At 41.1% G+C, this 19,651-nt stretch overlaps 1 protein-coding gene across 1 annotated transcript in view; it reads right to left on the reverse strand.

Annotated features, from left to right (window-relative positions):
- Positions 1 to 19,651, reverse strand: part of DROSHA (drosha ribonuclease III) — a 392,901-nt gene that overhangs the window by 74,242 nt on the left and 299,008 nt on the right. Inside the window, exon 21 of the mRNA XM_089674845.1 lies at positions 17,734 to 17,833. Coding sequence (XP_089530971.1) covers positions 17,734 to 17,833 — 100 coding nt within the window. The remainder of the gene's footprint in view (positions 1 to 17,733; positions 17,834 to 19,651) is intronic.

Consider the following 19,651-nt stretch of genomic DNA (forward strand, 5'->3'; position numbering starts at 1 on the left):
TCACAATAAATCCTGGAAACGCATCTTTTAGGGCTCGTTCACACTTGGCTGTTTTACCAACGCTTGCCAAACGCCCCTATAGCGTTTGGCAAGCGTTGGTCCGGCGTTTGCGGAGCATTTTTTAACGCTCGGCAAATGCTCCGCAAACGCCACATGCGCGGTTTAGCGGTGGTTGCTAGGCGTTTGCCGAGCGTTAATAACGCCCCACAAACGCCTACAATGCAGTTTGAGTGGTGTTACCGCTCCGCAAATGCCCCGCAACCGCGTCGCAAATGCTGGCCGGGCGTTTGCAGAGCGGCACCATAGACGAGAATAGGAGGATTCAACGCCTCCTGACCCGACCAGAGGCGTCCGTTTTGCCGCGACGCAAACGCTCCCGTTAGAACAGCACCATGTGCTGTAATGTGCAGAATTGGCAGAGGCGTTTGGGAAGTGGTAAAACCGCTTCCCAAACGCCTCTCTGCCGCCTGCACACAACGCTAGTGTGAACGTAGCCTTAGAGTCCTGTGATGTCTTACTTTTCAGGTCTTATCACATATCAACTTCAAAAGTCTCTGAACTTGCAGAAAAAAAACCATGAAATGTTAACACTTTAGCTTCTGCAAATGATATTCCTTATACATACTGTACATTCTTTGACTTTTGCCTACCTACACAGACAGTATATCTTTCAATACATTTTTTCTATAAATCGACCTTTCGTAGGAAGAGGAAATCTGTCTTTTTTAGGTTAAAATAGACAGCCAGGCCAGTTTCTATCTTTTCAACAAGCTCTTGTCACATTAGAGTGGAGAGTTTATGAGACCATCTCTGCTGCTGTATTTGTGCTTCCCTGGCACATACGGATCTATTACTTTCTATTTTGCACCTCATAAAAAGCCACGCAGGGCTCAGAAGGCATGCATTTTTGGACCTCATTTCCTTTATTGCCTTCTGGGAAATGATACAGTGCCATATAGGTCTAAAGCGCTGATTAAAATTCTCCTTCGCCTTCTCTCGCAACATGAGAAAACAATGGGGAGCACCTCAGTGTAAATGATCACCTGGCTCTTGCTATAGCACAGACTTATTTATGGAGAGGCGATGATCATTGATGTGAACTTTGCCAGCTTGTAATAACACTTACCATATATACACATATAAACAGTCTTTGTGTAGTGAATTCAGATCAAGTACACAAAATGTGCTGTTGTTAAATCTTCAACTGTATTAGACATTATTTGTAGCTAGTATGGTCAAACATCAAAGCCCTGCTTAGCAGTAGTCGTCTGAACAAGGGAATATGACCCAGTTCAAAATCTGGTGCAGATCTGCAGACGAACCAATCAACTTCCATGTTTTATTGTCAAAGCTTAATTGAACAAGCTGAAGTTAGGAGCTAATTGCCTACCATGCACAGCTGTACCAGATTCTGAATGCTCCAGTTTTAGTAAATCCACCCCAATGTGTCATTTCTATCTGCTGTTTTGTTCCTCTGCTATCAGCATGAATAATTTCTGACAGGTTTTCCTGACACCAAGAGAACAAAAGGTGACAAGGGAGAGACTTCCAGCACGTTGACAGCCTCAGCTCTGTTGCTGTGAGCTGTGTAAAGGGTTGTGTGTTTCTTCCCTCCAATCAGCTCTCAGAACTCTCCTCGCGGAGCTCTGAAGTGTGTAATTTCAGCTCTCCACCCCATTTTTTCGGAAGTCTCAGACATGATTTATAAATGTAGCACTTTGAACGAATGTAGAGAAGACTGCAGATAGACAGGTACAACTTAAGTAGCAGGATTTGTTTCATCTCTGTGTATTACCTGAGGATAGTCACTTCACTGAGTATATGTGAAAGTTTACAACCACTTTAACCTGGGTTCACATATGTACGGTGTTGGTTTGCAGTGCGATTTGTAAAAGAGTCTGATATGGTTTCATTCTGCAATTCTGGTGCGATTCCAATATGAATTGTTAAAATGTTTAACATTGAAAAATCGCACATGAGTCATATCGGACTCCTTTTTTCAAATCGCACTGAGGCCGACCCGCACATATGTGGACCGCCTCCATAGAATAGGATTTTGGTTCACATGTCATGCGGATTGGAGTGGTTCAAAATCGCATATATGTGAACTGGGTCTTTAAGTGAACAAAAATATAATGCAGCGTAACAGTGCTTGTGTGTGGTGGCTGATTTAGTTTTCTTTATTTCAGGCTTTTTTCATTTTGTTTTTATCTAGCGATCCTGCCAGTACCACACTTCCTATCAATGATAAAACTTGCAGTGGGACAGAAAGCAAATTAGAACAGAACACCTCCTCCTCTCCCTAACATAGTGGGAGACAGGGGCAGACTGACAACTCATGGGGCCCCCGGGCAATAGGGGATCATGGGGCCCCTGTGTCCTTGCCCAAACTCAAAAAAGCCTATGAAAAAGGTACCAGGGGCATCTCATGGGGCCCCCTAATGACCCCGGGCCCTCGGGCAGTGCCCGAGTTTCCAAATGGTTAGTCCGCCCCTGGTGGGGGATATTCTGTAGTCCACAGAGCCGAATTGGGCAGGAGTAATAATTCTTAGGATAAGGCTGCAGGATGCAGAGGACAGCACTGGATTTCTGGCACAATCAACAGGTAATTTTTTTTACTTATTGAACAAATATAACAAAACACTTTTAATGGCATATTTAACAGACCAAAGAAAGAGCAAAAGAGAAAAGTTCATTGTTAGGGTTCACATATGCTTTAATGAGAAAGCTATTTTCTTTGAGCTGTTCCTGCTTGACTGACTGACTGCATAATGACTCAATGGAATTAGTAATTCAACAGCTCTTTATTTGAAAGAAAAAAAAAACACCCTGCTTTTTAATTAGATCAAACTTTTAAAATGAAATACCAAAAAAAAAATCTATATTTATCCTTGAACAAATTTTTTTTTTTCAAATGATCAATAGTATTAATGTTGTAAAAGTTTTAAAATAATGTGCAAGAAAATGGCTAGACACTCAGACATTATTTTTATAGGACAATATTATTAATAATTGATAATATGTGTATGTCTTAAAGAGTAACTTCACTTTCATGGGAAAAAATATTGCACATTAAAAAAACAAAAAAAAAACAAACAAAACAATGTAGCATATATAATTGCGACAAAAGCCACAGTATTAAAAAAAATCCTTTTTCAATCTGCAGCATTGTAATTTTCTGTAAAATTCAATGCAATATGGTAACCTGGAGGTGTTCTGTCCACAGTTGGTGCACAGAAAGCCCCACATAAATGTCATTTCCTGATCGTCTGACTGGCTCATTGATTATCCCAGAAATCTGCACCAAAATACAAGTCAGATTTTAGACATCCTCTGCAACAAAAAACTTAATTTGAGATGCTCCTAAAGGGTTAATCACTTCTACATGGATGAAGACCTTTCCACTTTCCTCATCAGAACACTACTATACAAGTACTGAACATCTGCTGATTAATAATGAAAAAGTCACTCCCATTCACTTTGCACATTGACCTAGACTTCTTTCTTCAGAGCCGAAACAGGTATGACATTGATCACACAGAAGGTATTGTTTTTTCTCAACAAAAGTGAAGTTACTTTAAAGACATATTAAAGTGGTTGTAAAGGGTCAAGGTTTTTTACCTTCATGTATTCTATGCATAAAAGTAAAACCCCTTCTGTGTGCAGCAGTGCCCTCAGCCTGCTCAATACTTACCTGAGCCCCATCGCGGTCCAGCGACGTGCACAACAGCCTCAGCTGTCCCGGGTCTGTGGCTCTTCACTGGCTGAGACAGCAGATGTGAGCCATTAGCTCCCACTGGCGTCAATCAAAGCCAGTCAGCCAATAAGGAGAGAGAGAGGGAGCGGGGCCAAGCCGCGGCTCCGTGTGTGAATGGACACACGGAGCAGCGGCTTTAAAATAGCCTGCTTGGGTGCCCACATAGCAAGCTGCGTGCTATGGGGGCACCCGACAGAAAGGAGGAGCCAGGAGCGTCAGCAGGGGACCCGAGAAGAGGAGGATCCAGGCTGCACTGTGCAAAACCACTGCACAGAGCAGATAAGTATAACATGTTTGTTATTTTACATTAAAAAAAAATTAACCTTTAGTATTGCTTTAAGGTTTAATCTGCCAAATGATTAGTATTCTGTCCAGCCAATTTGATCATTTACAGACCTCTGCCACCCAGAAAAGTCAGGAGGGTGATATTTTATTTGTGACAGTTTAGTAATACAATCATGTCATTTCCCTTTCTCCATAGACATGATTAGCTCCACATTGTGGCCCTGCCTCCTGAATGGTGAATGTGAACACAAAATCATCATAGAATAAATCAAGCAAATGCAAGAGGATACAGCAACCACTGAAAGAAGTCCAAATGTATATTTCCATATATACTTTACCTGTTGCTGAGTTGGGTGAATGCACTCTGGCTACAATCAATTCCTCATGAAATTTGTTAGGCAATTGCAGAGAAAGCCATTTTTATATCTGTCCATTCCTAATCAGCTGCAGGAAATTTTATATATTTTTGTTTGGCACGTTCCACTGCCCTTAGAAATATGGTTGCTGTGACATAGTTGACTGTAAAGTTTCACAAGCTGAAGCCCAGAAACATTGAAATGAGTGCCATGAAACTTGGCAAGCGAGCTTTTAAAGGGTCATTATTCCCAAAAATGTTATTTGTGTCCATTTCTTTAAAAGTCTATTCAAAACCTTTTGTGCAGAAGCTTCTAAGCATAAAATATTTTCCTTATAAGTGATTACGTGGTTGAACTTCTTTACTGTTAATGGCAACTATATAGTAGTGCATGCTCTGCCAGCTCTCCTATAAAGGCCATTCACTTTCTCACCTCCTCTGAAAGCTGCCCCACCTGACTCTTTTTGTTGGCTTGAAGGGTGGCTCCAGCAGGTTGAATGACAGGTATCTGATGCATGCATCCTACGCTTTGAGTCGCTTTCTTTTCTCACCCCACCCCGACCTGTCTCTTTCTCTTCTCACATCACATCCACCACTCCTATGATGCCTTATTTTCTTCCAGCTGCGGTTGCTCTCCCTTCTCCTGTCTGCACGCCAGTTGATGGCAACAAGTGCAGCTCTGGCAAGACTGCCCCCTCTGCATTGTGTAAAAATGCTGTTTGATCCTTACCTCTCTGATCCTCCCCTTCTTCCAGTGCCCCCTCTGAAACAAGTGTCAGCAGGAGTAAAGCCCAGTCACATGACCTAACAAAGTTATGTAGCTGGCCTTGTAACAATTGTGCACAACACAGATATTGACATTCCATCTTGTTAAAGTCTCAGCATTTTGGCTTCATGAGAAGCGTTCCTATCCCCCCCCTTCAAACTTCAAAAGAGCCTCTTAATTAAAACACAGAGCTGCCCAGGCTGTAAATAGTTAATTAGTCTTGGCAGGATGTCTGTTTTCATGAACCATGGAAAACACTTTCCTCTGCCCTATCATTAAACAATAATAACTCAGTCAAGCCGTCACACATGACCTGTAAGGCCATTAAGGCTCTAGGAATGTAAAGCGTGCCATAAAATGTCTATTCCCCATGTAACAATTACACATACAATTCAACAGGAACAGTGCACATTAATATTAGGAATATCATACCGAACAAATCAAGGTCATATATGACTATGTTAGCACATAGGAAAGGGGAGAAAGCAGTCTCCTGCCTCCTCAGTGACAAGGTAAGCCGTGTTTGGTATCCATGGGTTCGAAATATAATTTTGAATATTAACCTGCCAGTTGCTAGAATACCACCTGCATGTACTGGAAGTTACTAATATTAGTGTAAAACTGTAGAACCCAACCCTTAAACCGGATTATTTAACAGTTGGTCTCTGGCGACACCCCTTTGATATCCTAGAAAAGGAACTGACCGGATCTAGTATTGAGCTCTCGTTTAACATCAACTAAGGCACATCTTAATGGACTTGAGAGCCAAGGCAACGTTTTTGCTTGGACAATTAGACTCTGCTAAAACCAAGGACTTTCCAAGTATTCTGCCTTCTTAACTCCTGTCTTTTATTTCTCTATTGCATTATTGTTCTCTTTATGTCTTCATAACATCCTTTTCTGTAAATATTTTATTTTTGCACCATTTGACCTTTTCATTAATAAACCCTATTTTGAAAAGTGTTAAAATTATCTCTAAGAATCCCTGTCTCTTGAAGAATGCTACTGTATACATTAATCCTCTGAATACACTGGTCTGTGGTGACAGTGTGTGTTACGGATGTTTATTGTTCTGACTAATATTGTGAAGGGCTGATAGTTTTGGGACTATCTGGTGGCAGTTTAGAGTTTGAAGGGTTAATTGCATAAATAATGAACCCAGTGACAATCGCTCTCAGGCTGCTGGCACATAGATTGTGGTCCTGCAAGCTGGAAAATCTCTATGCAGGGTGTAGCTGAGAGTGGCATTGTTACACAAGTGACAGCGTGTTGTGAGATTGGCTTGTCCTTTGTCATGAGTTGGTGAGCAGGGCAGGGGTTGGGCGCCGCGTTTGTCACAGGTCTCTCCTCCAATCATAGACTGTCCTATTCAGTGTAATGCAAAGAATACTGTGGAACACTGCAGGCCTGTACTTTTTTTTAATGTAAAGCAGAACAACGTGGTGTCCAGCAAAGAGTGGATAGCGATATCTGCAATCCTTTATGAATGAATGGGCCCCAAGTGTCCTTATGGTCAATACTTAGTTACCTGAAGAGATGCCAACATCTTTATAATATCAGGAGAAAAGGGGTATGACATGCAGGGGTACCTCAGAATAAAGATGGTCAAATGAAGGATTATTTGAAGAATTGTTTAAGCATGCTCACAAATCTGTGTGACTGATGCTGTAGATATCCTTTGCTTCTACACATTAGTTCTTGGATGGTTTTAACTTAAACACTACCAGATTCACATTCAGATTTGCTGCTTGGTGCACCATTAAATATTCCACACAAGTCGATGCTATCTATAAATGTTGTAGCGAACCGAACAGCAAAAAATAAGACACTTAACAAGTAATTTAATTTAATGCCTCACAAAGTCCTTCTATATTTCATAATGGCTTTACAATTTCCCTCTTATCAGCAGATTTTTTTTCATGCAGTAAGAGGATTAAAAGTAAAACAAGCAAATATCATTATGCATAAGGATAAGTGTAAAATCTATCAAACACAAAGGGAAATGCTTGCAAAAGTTCAGATTTTACCAGCAAAATGTTGCATTGTGTTAGCCAACGAGTAAAGAGGAAAAATACCAGTTAAAGTGGTGCCAGTTTATAGCTTATGTGATTAATTAAAATCTGAAGCCCATGCAGATTAAAAAAAAAAAAAAAAAAGAAAAACTCTAACTCAAACCAGTATGTGTTTATGAAAAAAATTCATAAATATAATTGTAATAAACAGTGAGAGTATCAGATGTTGACTAGGTATTAGAGCCAATGCACACTGGGATCCTGTGCATTCCCATGCGGCATAATTTTGCAGTCCATTTATTGAATAGGATACAACTGCACCAAAACCCGGAGAAAGTAGTGCATGCACTACATTCAAAAAACATGCTTCACCAAATTGCATGGCAATGCGGTTTGGTGCCTGCAAACACATTGTGTTTTCAATCTGCTCTTGGAGCACCATAAACATTACATTGTTACCTGAAGCAGATTGCAAATGCAGTGCACATGAGGATGTAAGGCATAGCCCTAAGCACTAGAATATAAATGTGTAAGGCATAGTCCTGAGCTCTAGTGAATGGATGAGTAAGGCATAGCTCCGAGCTAGTGCATGAATGTGTGAGGCATAGTCCTGAGCTCTAGTGAATGGATGTGTAAGGCATAGCCCTGAGCTCTACAGCATGAGCGTGTGAGGCATAGCTCTGACCTCTAGTGCATGAATGTGTGAGGCATAGCCCTGAGCTCTACAGCATGAGCGTGTGAGGCATAGCTCTGACCTCTAGTGCAGGAATGTGTAAGGCATAGCCCTGAGCTCTACAGCATGAGCGTGTGAGGCATAGCTCTGACCTCTAGTGCAGGAATGTGTAAGGCATAGCCCTGAGCTCTAGTGCATAAACATAAAAGGTAAAGTCCTGAGCTAGTGCATGAATAAGTCACAGTCCTGAGCTCTAGTGCATGAATGTGTAAGGCACAGCCCTGAGCTTTAGTGTATGGCTATGTAACACAACATCCTGGCCTCTAGTGTATGACTATGTAAGGCATAGCCCTAAGCTCTAGTGTATGACTATGTAAGGCATAGGCCTGACCTCTAGTGCATGAATGTGTAAGGCATAGGCCTGACCTCCTCTAGTGTATGACTGTGTAAGACATAGCCCTGAGCTCTAGTACATGAATATGTAAGGGATAGCCCTGAGCTCTAGAACATGAATATGTAGGGAATAGCCCTGAGCTCTAGTACATGAATATGTAAGGCATAGCCCTGAGCTCTAGTACATGAATATGTAAGGCATAGCCCTGAGCTCTAGTACATGAATATGTAAGGCATAGCCCTGAGCTCTAGTGTATGACTGTGTAAGACATAGCCCTGAGCTCTAGTACATGAATATGTAAGGGATAGCCCTGAGCTCTAGAACATGAATATGTAGGGAATAGCCCTGAGCTCTAGTACATGAATATGTAAGGCATAGCCCTGAGCTCTAGTACATGAATATGTAAGGCATAGCCCTGAGCTCTAGTGTATGACTGTGTAAGACATAGCCCTGAGCTCTAGTGTATGACTGTGTAAGACATAGCCCTGAGCTCTAGTACATGAATATGTAAGGCATAGCCCTGAGCTCTAGTGTATGACTGTGTAAGACATAGCCCTGAGCTCTAGTGTATGAATATGTAAGGCATAGCCCTGAGCTCTAGTACATGAATATGTAAGGCATAGCCCTGAGCTCTAGTGTATGACTGTGTAAGACATAGCCCTGAGCTCTAGTACATGAATATGTAAGGGATAGCCTTGAGCTCTAGAACATGAATATGTAGGGAATAGCCCTGAGCTCTAGTACATGAATATGTAAGGCATAGCCCTGAGCTCTAGTACATGAATATGTAAGGCATAGCCCTCAGCTCTAGTGTATGACTGTGTAAGACATAGCCCTGAGCTCTAGTACATGAATATGTAAGGCATAGCCCTGAGCTCTAGTACATGAATGTGTAAGGCATAGCCCTGAGCTCTAGTACATGAATGTGTAAGGCATAGCCCTGAGCTCTAGTGCATGAATGTGTAAGGCATAGTCCTGAGCTCTAGTGCATGAATGTGTAAGGCATAGCCCTGAGCTCTAGTACATGAATGTGTAAGGCATAGCCCTGAGCTCTAGTGCATGAATGTGTAAGGCATAGTCCTGAGCTCTAGTGCATGAATGTGTAAGGCATAGTCCAGGCACAGCTTCTTATTGGCTGTTTTACACTTTGACAGGCTAGAGGGAAAATAATGCTACATTAAGAAATAAATCAGCCAGCCCCATCACCACTTTTTCCGGATTAGGCAGCAGCAAAAAGCAGATGTACAGCAGATGTACAGTATGTGCACAAGCAGACTTCCAAGGCCAGAGTTGATGTTGGAGTGTTCTGCCTCCAATACACACTTAGAGCTGCGGTAGCAGAGTTGTGGTGGGATTGCAGATATTTCAGTGTATTGTTACCACTATATCCCTGACACAAATGAAAAACGATGGCCTTCACTTGCACTTTAATGTCTTTCTGCGGCTAAAATCTTATAGACTTAAGTGCATTTTTGAAATATTTATTGGCGATGAAGTAAAATACAAGCCATGTAAGTGAACATAAATGTGAAGGTGTATAATGCTGCAAGATGCATGCTTGCTTCTATTGAATTACCATATTTTTGTAAATTTACAATATGACCTTTTGAAGGGGAAGGTAAAAACACTTGTCAATGCTGTAACCTATAATGAGCAGCTGTCATTGTGGGCCAAAGACGTGTGCAGTACTGGGAAGGTGTGTAGATAGTGAGTTGAACACTGTAATTGACGGCTGTCTAATACATGTGTACAGATGCTTTTTGTTTGCTACGTAAAGTTCACTACATCAAATGCCATATTATTACCCTTCTGCTAATATTAGGAGAGTAAGCTATCAATCTGAATTTTATTCAGAATATTCCCTCTTCAGAAAGTTTGGTACAGCTAAAATATGTGTCAGAATAATTCAAAACCATATTGAAACTCTTCAAATCTACACTAACCAGAGCAAAAGTGAAATATGAAAATCAGATTTGGCAACAATAAAATGTATGTAAAAATTGACAACACCTAGCCTTACTCTCAAGTTATCTCTTCCTACAAGTGAAATCACAGTTATGGTGCACTTCCAGCATTGTTCAGTATGGATGTCTTTCTACGAAATCCTTTAATACAAGAAAGTGTAGAAACATAAAACATACAGATTCTGCACAACTGACACAAAATCTTGAAAAAGCTGTGCAAAACAAAGAAATAGAGCCAGAGATTAAGGCTAGCTATGCTTTGTGTGGTTCTTCCCAAGAGATGTGTATCAGTAACAATAACTGCATATTATCAGCTGCTTGTATGCAATGTCTTGACAATGATTACAAATCTACTACAGCCTATAAAATCTGTACTATCAAATTAAAGTTGCATTGACCTCTAAAGGAAACCTATCAAAGAAATTACGAGGATGCCATTCCAGATCTGAAAATGCCCATCACCCAGCTGTCAAGTCAGGGGCGGACTGACAACTCATGGGGCCCCCGGGCAATAGGGGATAATGGGGCCCCTGTGTCCTTGCCCAAACTCAAAAAAGCCTATGAAAAAGGTACCAGGGGCATCTCATGGGGCCCCCTACTGACCCTGGGCCCTCGGGCAGTGCCCGAGTTTCCAAATGGTCAGTCCGCCCCTGTGTCAAGTTGACCCTCAGGCTTCAGTACTTTGTGAGTCACTGAGTCTGAACAGGTAAACAGATGAGCAGTTCTGAAATGAATACTATATACTTTTTCCAGGTCAATGATTCAGAAGAGTGAAGCAAGTGGATGAGCATGACAACTAGACAAATACCATTTAAAGTTTCCAGCCCATGCAGAACATACTTTCCTTCACTCTTCTGATGCTCTGTTCAGCCACCAGGAGTGAAGAAATTATCAAACAAAAGTAAGTAATTTAACTTGCTCCCTTATCTCTCAGGAAACAGCAATGATGCTTGTTGAGTACCATAGTGCTGTCAGCAACAGTGGGAACACAGTCAGCATCCTTCTGTCAATGTGGACTAGAGCAACTTGGAGCTTTCTTTGGATCTGGTGGCTAAATGGAGCATTGGGGAAGCAGAAGATATGTATGTGAGGCTGGGGAGAGGTGATGTTAGGTTCCAAGAACACTGGGCATGTAAATAAGGCTGGTAACGTTAGCTGTGTAAAGTCACATGTATGTGAGTTTTTCAGCATCTTTGCATTAACGTTTAGCGGCGTTTTGCCGTGTTTTTTGGCATTTGGCCACATTTTTTAGCTTTTTTTTTTTTACTCCCCCCCCCCCCAAATTTTTTTTGCTCAAAAAAAGTCCCAAAACTTTCGTTTGCTGCGTTTTACTGCGTTTTGCCACTATTTCAGTGTTAGAGCGTTTTTACAGCTAAAAAAAACTTCTCTAGAAACCCACTAGTTTTGTTTTTTTTTTTCCAGCCAAAAATGCTGATTAGTCTGTGTGTGCATGGACACAGGATAACATGCTGGGGAGTTTACTGGCTGTAGCAAAAAGCCGCCAAACGCCAAAAACAGCAGCTGTCAAAAATGTTCAGTGTGCATGAGGACTTATAGAGGACATGCTGGTTTGCATTGTATGGGTATAGTACAGGTTAGTACAGGCTCAGCTGAGGCTGAGATAAGATCATGAAATTGGGGGTGGCCACATGTGTATGTCTGTTAGGGGCACTGGCTATCCAAACAAAGGAAATAGGATTTTTGTATGCACTCTAAAGTCCTTTTTTTGGTTTCATTGAGGAACACAGGAAGTCTTAAACCTTTGGGTTATATGTCCACCTACAGGAAGATTGACACAAAAACAATCTGTAGGGCAGCAAAGGATAGAATACCTCCTGCTACCAGCATACAGTGAAGGAAATAAGTATTTGATCCCCTGGTGATTTTGAGTGTTTCCCCACTCACAAAGAAATGATCAGTCTAAAAATCGAATGGTCGGTGTATTGTAACACTGAGAGACAGAATAGCAACAAAACATTCTAAAGAAATGCATGTCTAACAAATTATGCACTGATTTGCATGTTCATGAGGGAAATAAGTATTTGATCCCCTATTATTCAGCACGATTTCTGGCTACCAGGTGTCTTTCATACAGGTAACAAGCTGAGATTAGAAGCAGTCTCTTAAAGGGAGTACCGCTAATCTCATTTTGTTACCTGTATAAAAGACACCTGTCCACAAGAGCAATCAAACAATCAGATTCCAAACTCTCCACCATGGCAAAGACCAAAGAGCAGTCCAAGGATGTCAGGGACAAGATTGTAGACCTACACAGGGCTGGACTGGGCTATCAAACTATCGCCAAGCAGCTTGATGAGAAGGTGACAACAGTTGGTGCAATCACGCGCAAAGCCCCGAAAACCTGATAGATCTAGAGGAGATCTGTGTGGAGGAGTGGGCCAAAATCCCTGTTGCAGTGTGTGCAAACCTGGTCAAGAACTACAGGAAACGTTTGACCTCTGTAACTGAAAACAAAGGCTTCTGTACCAAATATTAACACTGATTTTCTCAGGTGTTCAAATACTTATGTTCAGCAGTGCAAGACAAATACATTCTTTAAAAATCATACAATGAGAGAATTAAAAAAAAAAAAAATCAGGAAATCACAGAGTGGGAATGCACCTACAATGTGAATTTCAGACCCCTCCATGATTTCTAAGTGGGAGAACTAGCAAAATCGCAGGGTGTTCAAATACTTCTGTTCCTCACTGTATTTATATAACTTTTCAGTTTTTGTTTTGTGATGCGCGGAATTAAAATTCTTGCCAATTGAACAGAAGCTGTAGAAAAAGGCCATTGGGATCTATATCCTAACAGTTGTTTTAATGGTTGACTTATTAGTTATGAATTCACAATTTGTGCCTCCAAAGTCCCACTGAGTAGATTACCTTTCCCCCTTCTTTCCCATTTTCTAGGGATGTTGGCACCTCTTCTACTGTATCCTTCCCTCCTCTCCTTATATATCCTAACAGTTGGTTAATCATATCTCCAGAAAAGAAGCTGTAGGAAAGGGAACATTATTTTCTAAAACAATCTGGCAATTCATACAGAAGGCCTGTTTTTTAAAAAATAATACCAAAGCATGGTGTTTCATAGTATAAGACTTTAAAGTGAACCTGTGTTTGCTCACGAAGACCAAAACAACAAGCTCCTTTTATCAGCTTTACCCATAGCTTCTTATACTTAATCTACTGCCTTGGTGCTTTGTTCTCCTGAAATACAAAGTGACATACTTGGGACTTTTAGGTGTGGGATAGTGTGTGACTCACTCCCTCGCTTCCGGTGTGACAGTGATGGTGCTAGGCCACTCAGGTATGCAGGGCTGTCTACAATGGGGTGGGAAAAAGTCTTCATCCTGGTTTAAGAATAGGTAAGTAAAAGCAGACGCTGGGGACATCAATTAAGTGAACATGGCGCTTTCCTCTTGATGGGCAAAGGAAAGGTTCGCTTTAAAGCTAAGAATACACTGAATACACGTTTAAAATATATATGTTTCAAATTTTAAAAGTATTTCAATCCTGTCCTGAGACTTAAAGACACATTCACACCAGGCGCATTTACCTGCTTTGATAAATGATAAATGCACGCTCATTACAAGAACATAGAGAAAACACGTTTTTTTCTATGTGCCCTGTTCATACTATACGTGTGCATAGGGGCAGCACAGTGGCTAAATGGTTAGCACTTCCGCCTGGCAGCACTAGGGTTGTTGGTTCGAATCCCAACCACGGCACCACCTGCCTGGAGTTTGTATGTTCTCCCTGTGTCTGCGTGGGTTTCCTCTGGGTACTCCGGTTTCCTCTCACACTCCAAAGACATGCTGTTAGGTTAACTGGATCCTGTCTAAATTGGCCCTGGTATGTGTATGTATGAATGTGAGTTAGGGACCTTAAATTGTACACCCTTTGAGGGTTAGGGACTGATGTGAATGTACAATATATATATGTAAAGCACTGCGTAGATTGAAGGCGCTATATAAGTACCGTATTTTCCGGCGTATAAGGCGCCTGGGTGTATAAGACGACCCCTTAATTTTCCAGTTAAAACATAGGTTTTGGGCTATACTCGCCGTATAAGACTACCCCCCTTCTGAGGGAACACCATTTAAAAACATCAGATTTTTTAATTGAAATGGTTATGACTTACCGGTACTTAAAATCCTTCAAAATCCTCATGTTCATCCTCTGACATCATAAGTTCATGAATGACATCTTGTGATACATTTGTAAGACAGTCATCACATGGATCAAATTCCAAATCAGATGGTTACCGCTGGATGTGCGGTAATATGGTAGCTTCGGCCACATACAGTATATATACAGCCCACTGGATGTGCAGTAATGTACATACAGTATACCACGCTGAGCCAAGCTGGCTCAAAACAAATGTCCCTATGACAGATTAATCTGTCAGCCCGCTGGATGTGCGGTATATACAGTATACTGAGCCAAGCTGTTTCAAAACGTACCGGTACGTCCCTATGGTAATCAGACCGCTGGATGCGTATATATGTACGGTAGCTGAGGCTACATACAGTATACGCTGGGCCAATCACGGCGAGCGATGTATTCTACTAATGAATACAAAGCCTGCTTGGATTGGCTGAGGTTGTGACATCATAAGCCCACCTCTCTGACTTAGCCAATCCAAGCAGGCTTTGTATTCATTAGTAGAATACATCACTCGCCGTGATTGGCCCAGTGTATACTGTATGTAGCCGCAGCTACCATACATACACACATCCAGCGGGCTGATTACAGTAGGGACGTACCGGTACGTTTTGAAACCGCTTGGCTCAGCGCAGTATACCTGTATATATCGCACATCCAGTGGGCTGACAGATGAATCTGTCATAGGGACATTTGTTTTGAGCCAGCTTGGCTCAGCGCAGTATACTGTATGTACATTACTGCACATCCAGCCAGCTTGACCCAAACAAACTCAAGGTTCACATTTTATACCCCGCGTATAAGACGACCCCCAATTTTTGGGGTATATTTTTAAGTATCAAAAGTAGTCTTATACGCCAGAAAATACTGTACCTGAAATAAATAAATAAATTGATGTGTTGTGTAAAATTGCAACATGTTTAAAGTTTCACATAGCGCAACACACAAAAATGCTTGCCAACACCAATTAACCAACAGCTGTTGGTTAAATTGTGAGGGGACACAATGAATTCCTTCGCTGCCATTGTGCTATTGCTGGGTGCCCAGTGCCTCCCTATACCTTTAAGGAGGGGTGGGCTCCCTCCAGGCATACCTGCCCTTAATCTGTCCATTATTATATATATCTGCTCCAACTTTGGAGAGTTAGGACTGCAGTACACTGGGGTGCTGTGAAGTGGTCCTGCAGCTTAAGCATATATTTGCAAATGTGTGCAAACTAAATCCCTGGTTTTAACATGAACTGTTAGACAGGACAATCTGGTTTGTTGCAGGCTGGCCAGTAAGTCAGCTGGGAAGTTTTCTTTGTTGTTTTTACTTCTATATCCCCAACCTGTAATTGGACAGTGAAAGCACAGAAGCAGACTAATGAGATCATCATATTTTTCCTAAACCTGTCAGAATATTCCCTTCTTTAAGCACACAACCATGCTACAGAGCCTCATTATCCTAAAGAACTCATCCTAAAGAACGTACTCTCTCCCTCTCCTAGTCTGTGTCCTGTGTACAGGGGATCAGAAAAGGCTGGTAGCAATAAAAAATCAAGTATTTATTTTGGTTGTGTTTATGAATAAATGCCATTTTTTTTAGTGAATATATAACTGCAACAAAATGATATTTTTTGTCACTGGACTTAAGCTTTTAAGGCAAGTCATATAAGAATTAGTCCCTTGTATATAATATTCTAGCCCAGTCTGCTCTTAGCCTTTGATTTCAAATTCCCCACTTCTCTTTTCAACAAGTATCTCCAGCAAATGACATCATAGTGGGCTTTCTGAGATCAAGGACCTACTGTGGACTTTGTTGTGAAAGCAAAGGCCAGTATTCAAAGTGCTTTTTATTCTATCCCACTCACTTGCATAACAAGAAAGTTGTAAACATCAAACAGACTCATCTACTTGCCTCCAAACGTCATTTGTTACATTCAGCATGCTTGCATCCCATGAATTTTATCGTTTCATAACACGAACTAGGAAACTTTCAAGTTTCCTCACGGACTGGTAAAGATGTGAAAGATTCCAATGTGTTTTAATAGTCATTCATCTAGCCAAGATGACCACTAAGCCCTCACTCACCTGGGCTTCCTGCGTGTGTTTTATTTAAATGCAGGGGACATTAATTTGGGACGTATGAACAAACTGTATATACCGGTACTTCCAAGATCACACTCCTTCGTTGAAATATAAATGCATTCAGTGTATCTAATCTAATCAGTCCCTGGACTCACAGATTTTATTTTTTCTTCTAAATGCAGCTAAACGGAATGCAACTGAATGCAATTAAACACGCTGTGTGCACTATATCATTTAATATCATTACACGCTTTATTTACATTTGGAAATATCTTTTAAAGTGGTTGTAAAGGCTCAAGGTTTTTTACCGTCATGCAGTCTATGCATAAAGGTAAAAAAACCTTCTGTGTGCAACAGCCTCCCCAAAACATACCTGAGCCCAATCATGACATCATGATACAGCAATGTGCATGAGAGCCTTGGCTCTCCTGGGTCTCTCCCTCCTCATTGGCTACCGCTATTGTATATCACAGCAAGTGAGCCAATGAGGAGTTAGCAAGGGCGGGCCAAGCCATGCTCTGTGTGTGAATGGACATGCAGAGCAGCGGCTCAGGAGAGAGCCTGCTTGGGTGCCCCCATAGCAAGTTTCTTGCTCGGAGGGCACTAGGCAGGAGGGAGGGGCCTGGAGCGCCGGCGGGGGACCCAAGGGGGATCGGGGTTGGTCTGTGCAAAACCTTTACACAGAGTAGGTAAGTATAACATGTTTGTTATAAAACAAAAAACAAAAAAACAAGCCTTTAATATCACTTTAAATGCATATAATTGCATGCCCATATGAATGAGGCCAAAAAGTCTTAAAATCTTTACTCCTCTTCTCAAATAATAATTATCCTAGCAACACCTAATTTTCCCAGAATACCAATAAGCTGGTTAACATAGAAATGTTTGGCAGTAAATAGATTTTATGAACTTATTTATTATTACTGTGAGAAGTTCAAAGACTCATTTCAATAATTATTAACATCTTGGGGCTTAGGTTTACATTGCCTTTTCTCTATTATCTCAGCAAAAAGCACCTTTATTGCAAAAGCACTGAAATGTAGATGAACCTACTTTGAAAGGGAGTCTGCGGATATTAAATATTGTGGATGAGAAAATGCTGCATATTATGCAGTAAATAAACCTGAATGGCATAAATAGAAGTAGCCACGGTCATTGTAGAGATTTAATAATAGTGCAGGGAAAGGCAGAAAGGGGTACAGAAGAGGCTAGCAGAGCATCATCAGAAAAAAAAATACTATTTGGGGAGAAATGGGACATAAAAACGACATTCTAAAAGGTATCATTACCTCCGCCAGCATTGCAAGATGCTGATTCTGAACAATAGCCGTCCGATATGTAGCCAATCCTCCTTCTTCTAGACTGGGAAATAGAAAGTACAGGTGGACACTGGGATGCAAAGAAAATGAAAGAAAATCATAACTGGCACAAAAATAAAATCAATCGGTAGTAATGATCAAACTGTGCTGCTTATAGACAGTCCGAATTCGCATTTATTAGTGTTGTGAAATATGCATAGATTAGAGAAAGATATTATTCATTATTAATCTATCACTTCCACTGCACTGTACTTATACACAAATTGGAGCCAGCTGTCAGGAGAGAAAAATGCAGATCAATACATAATATCTAAAGCAGAAACCTGAGTGGTGTCAAAAGCTTTACTGTCAAAGATTTTCTCTGCTACATATTCCATAACCTGCAGACTTGGCCGGCTTCCCCTTTCAGTGTTTGAAATAAAGCATGATAGAAATATCTTAGAATCCACAGCAGGGATTTTTTCAAACAGCACACGCCAGCAATGCAATGGAAAGTAGTTCTTTTCAATACATAGAGAAACACTTGAACCCCACACTTGCGTATGTATATACAGTATAATAGTACTTGTACTGGTGTTCCAAAAATAAAAATGTAAAAGAAATAACACCCTATATGAATGATTAAGAAAAAAGTGCAAGGGGGGGTTGATATCCCTTGGATTCAATATGCTTTCCCATGGGTTCTAGAAAAGTCCCTGCTCTCTCACTGATGATACCCATGTGTTTCTTACAAAAAACCTCCAGCTTACCCCCTGCCTTCCATCAACTATCCCCCCCCCCTTGTTTTTCAACAATCTTTTTTATTTCTTCCCGTAAAGATACATATTTCAGAAAATACACATTATGAGAAACTTTAAAAAACATTTTGCCAAAATGTTTTCATTTTCACATTACATTAAAGAGTAACTCCACTTTTGTTGAGTAAAAAACCTCCTCCTCTTGATCTATGAACATTGCAAGGATTTTAACCTCCTTGGCGGTATGATTCTTTCCGATTTTTTGTGCTGAAAGTGGTACCATTTTTCTGCATGGAAATATGTAGTTTTTTATTGTAGGCTGTAATTTTTAGGAATAACTCACTGAAATCTGTCCGAACAAGAGTCTAGTAAACATCCCGGGTATGATAAAACTTGAAACACGAAATCATAAATTATAATTTAGTAAATAATCATAAAAAATAATAATCTAATAATAAATTTAATTCAATAATATAATCAAACCAAAAACACTGACATTTGAAATACAGAGGCAAATTCGCACATCACTGAGCAAAGTCGCAAAATCGTTTTCAGTGTCTGATGATGAATTTCCCCACGAATAATTATCACTCAATTCTGCAAGTGGTTCTGATTTACTATCGCTGTTCTCTAGCTGGTCTAAAACCGCTTTTGACGTAAAGGGATACTTTTTGGACGCCGTGGACTTTTCTAAGTTTCCAGGCAGAAAGAACAGTCAAAATGCAGGCAGGGCACAGGACAAAGCAGTAGGGACAAAATGTATGTGAAATGCATTGAAACAGCAATGACAGCAAAAATGAAATTTTTTAAAAATTTCAAATTTCCCGCCGGCTCCGGCGCCCGTACGTCACAGGGACCGGAACACGGAAGTCGGATGCCGGCATCGGCCGGAGGAGATGGCCGGGGACGCTGCAGGGGACACATCGCGGGAGCGAAGGACAAGGTAAGTGCTGCAGGGACCCCCTGAGCAACGCCGCATGGTAAGCCCGAGTGTAGCTCGGGGTTACCGCTCTTGGTACTCAAATTTTACCCCGAGCTACACTCAGGAATACCGCCAAGGAGGTTAACAAACTATGTTGCAGAGTCTTAACCACTTGAGCCCCAGAGGATTTACCCCCCTTAATGACCAGGCCTTTTTTTGCTGTTTGGCG

Source organism: Staurois parvus, unplaced genomic scaffold (genome assembly GCF_062004578.1).
Source record: "Staurois parvus isolate SC_StPar_1 unplaced genomic scaffold, SC_StPar_1.0 ptg000153l, whole genome shotgun sequence".
Classification (NCBI taxonomy): Eukaryota; Metazoa; Chordata; class Amphibia; order Anura; family Ranidae; genus Staurois; species Staurois parvus.